The 1,037-nt window shown below is 62.9% G+C and overlaps 1 protein-coding gene across 1 annotated transcript in view; it reads right to left on the reverse strand.

Annotated features, from left to right (window-relative positions):
- RNF126 (ring finger protein 126) overlaps window positions 1–629 on the reverse strand; it is a 10,463-nt gene extending 9,834 nt beyond the window's left edge. The window contains exon 1 of the mRNA XM_009331851.1: window positions 513–629. Within this exon, the coding sequence (XP_009330126.1) occupies window positions 513–629 (117 nt within the window). The remainder of the gene's footprint in view (window positions 1–512) is intronic.
- Window positions 630–1,037: the final 408 nt, after the last annotated feature.

Genomic DNA, 1,037 nt, shown 5'->3' on the forward strand with positions numbered 1-1,037 from the left:
TTCTGGGTGGCGGGGCTGCGGGGTGCCCGCCGGCCCGTGGCACCAGACCCGCTTCCAGCAGGTGGCATCTTCGGCCCAGGTTTTGCTGCTCCGGCTTTTTTCGGGTGACGGAGCGAGGCCGGGGAGGGATTTGTGAAGCAGCTCTGGAGTCCCGGGAGGCAAAGCTCAGGGACGCTCCCTCCGAAGGTCTCCCCTCCCCGGCCGTGCTGGTGGACGGGGCACAGGGGCCAGGGGTGAGATGCTGTAACCTGGAGATGCTGTCTGGGTGCTGGTGGGGGACGGCCCCGCAACGGCTCGGTCGGGGGCTCCTGGAAGGGTTTGGTCGTTGCGTGGAAATCGCAACTGTGGGACAAATTTGCAGTCAGTCAGTCGCTGATAGGTGATCCCAGTTGTTGATAAGACATATTAGCAATTATTTACAACCAATGAGGAAACTGCTACCGAGTCCTGCAACTCCTTTATTCGGGAGGTGGGTCTAGACAGCCCCGTGCGGCCCAGCCCTGGAGCCAGACGGAGTCCGGCTGCCCGCGGAGCGGAGCCTGCGGCCCTGGACGGGGCATTTCACGCCCCGGAGGGAAGTTCCCTTCCACGCTGAGGATGCGGATGCGTTTCTCCTTGCCCTGTTTCATGGTCGGAGGACAAGTTGCCACTTGATCAAATGGGTGCCGGGTGCCTGTGGGATGGGGAGGGAAGGATCCGGCACCACTGACTTTGTCCCTCTGGAATTCCCTGACGCAGGAACTGCGGAAGCTGAACGCGGCAACGCTCGTCAGGATGCAAATGGCAACGGATATTAACGCACGTGGGGATAAGGGCGTGCAGGGCGGCCTGCGGCCTGCCACCCCAACACCTCCAGTACGCAGCGGTCGAGAAGAGCCCCCCCCCCCGAGCCCCTCGGCTAATTGGGATGTGTTTGTGCCAGGAGAGGCGGCTCAGGGCAAGGACCCTCCGTTGCAGGACCACCTTGTCCCTGGGTTTGGGGAGCCCGGGCAGGTAGAAAGCTCCTTGTAAGGGCTGCAGCTCCTCCAGACCTCGTC

This window comes from Pygoscelis adeliae, unplaced genomic scaffold, assembly GCF_000699105.1.
Source record: "Pygoscelis adeliae isolate BGI_AS28 unplaced genomic scaffold, ASM69910v1 Scaffold239, whole genome shotgun sequence".
Taxonomy (NCBI): domain Eukaryota; kingdom Metazoa; phylum Chordata; class Aves; order Sphenisciformes; family Spheniscidae; genus Pygoscelis; species Pygoscelis adeliae.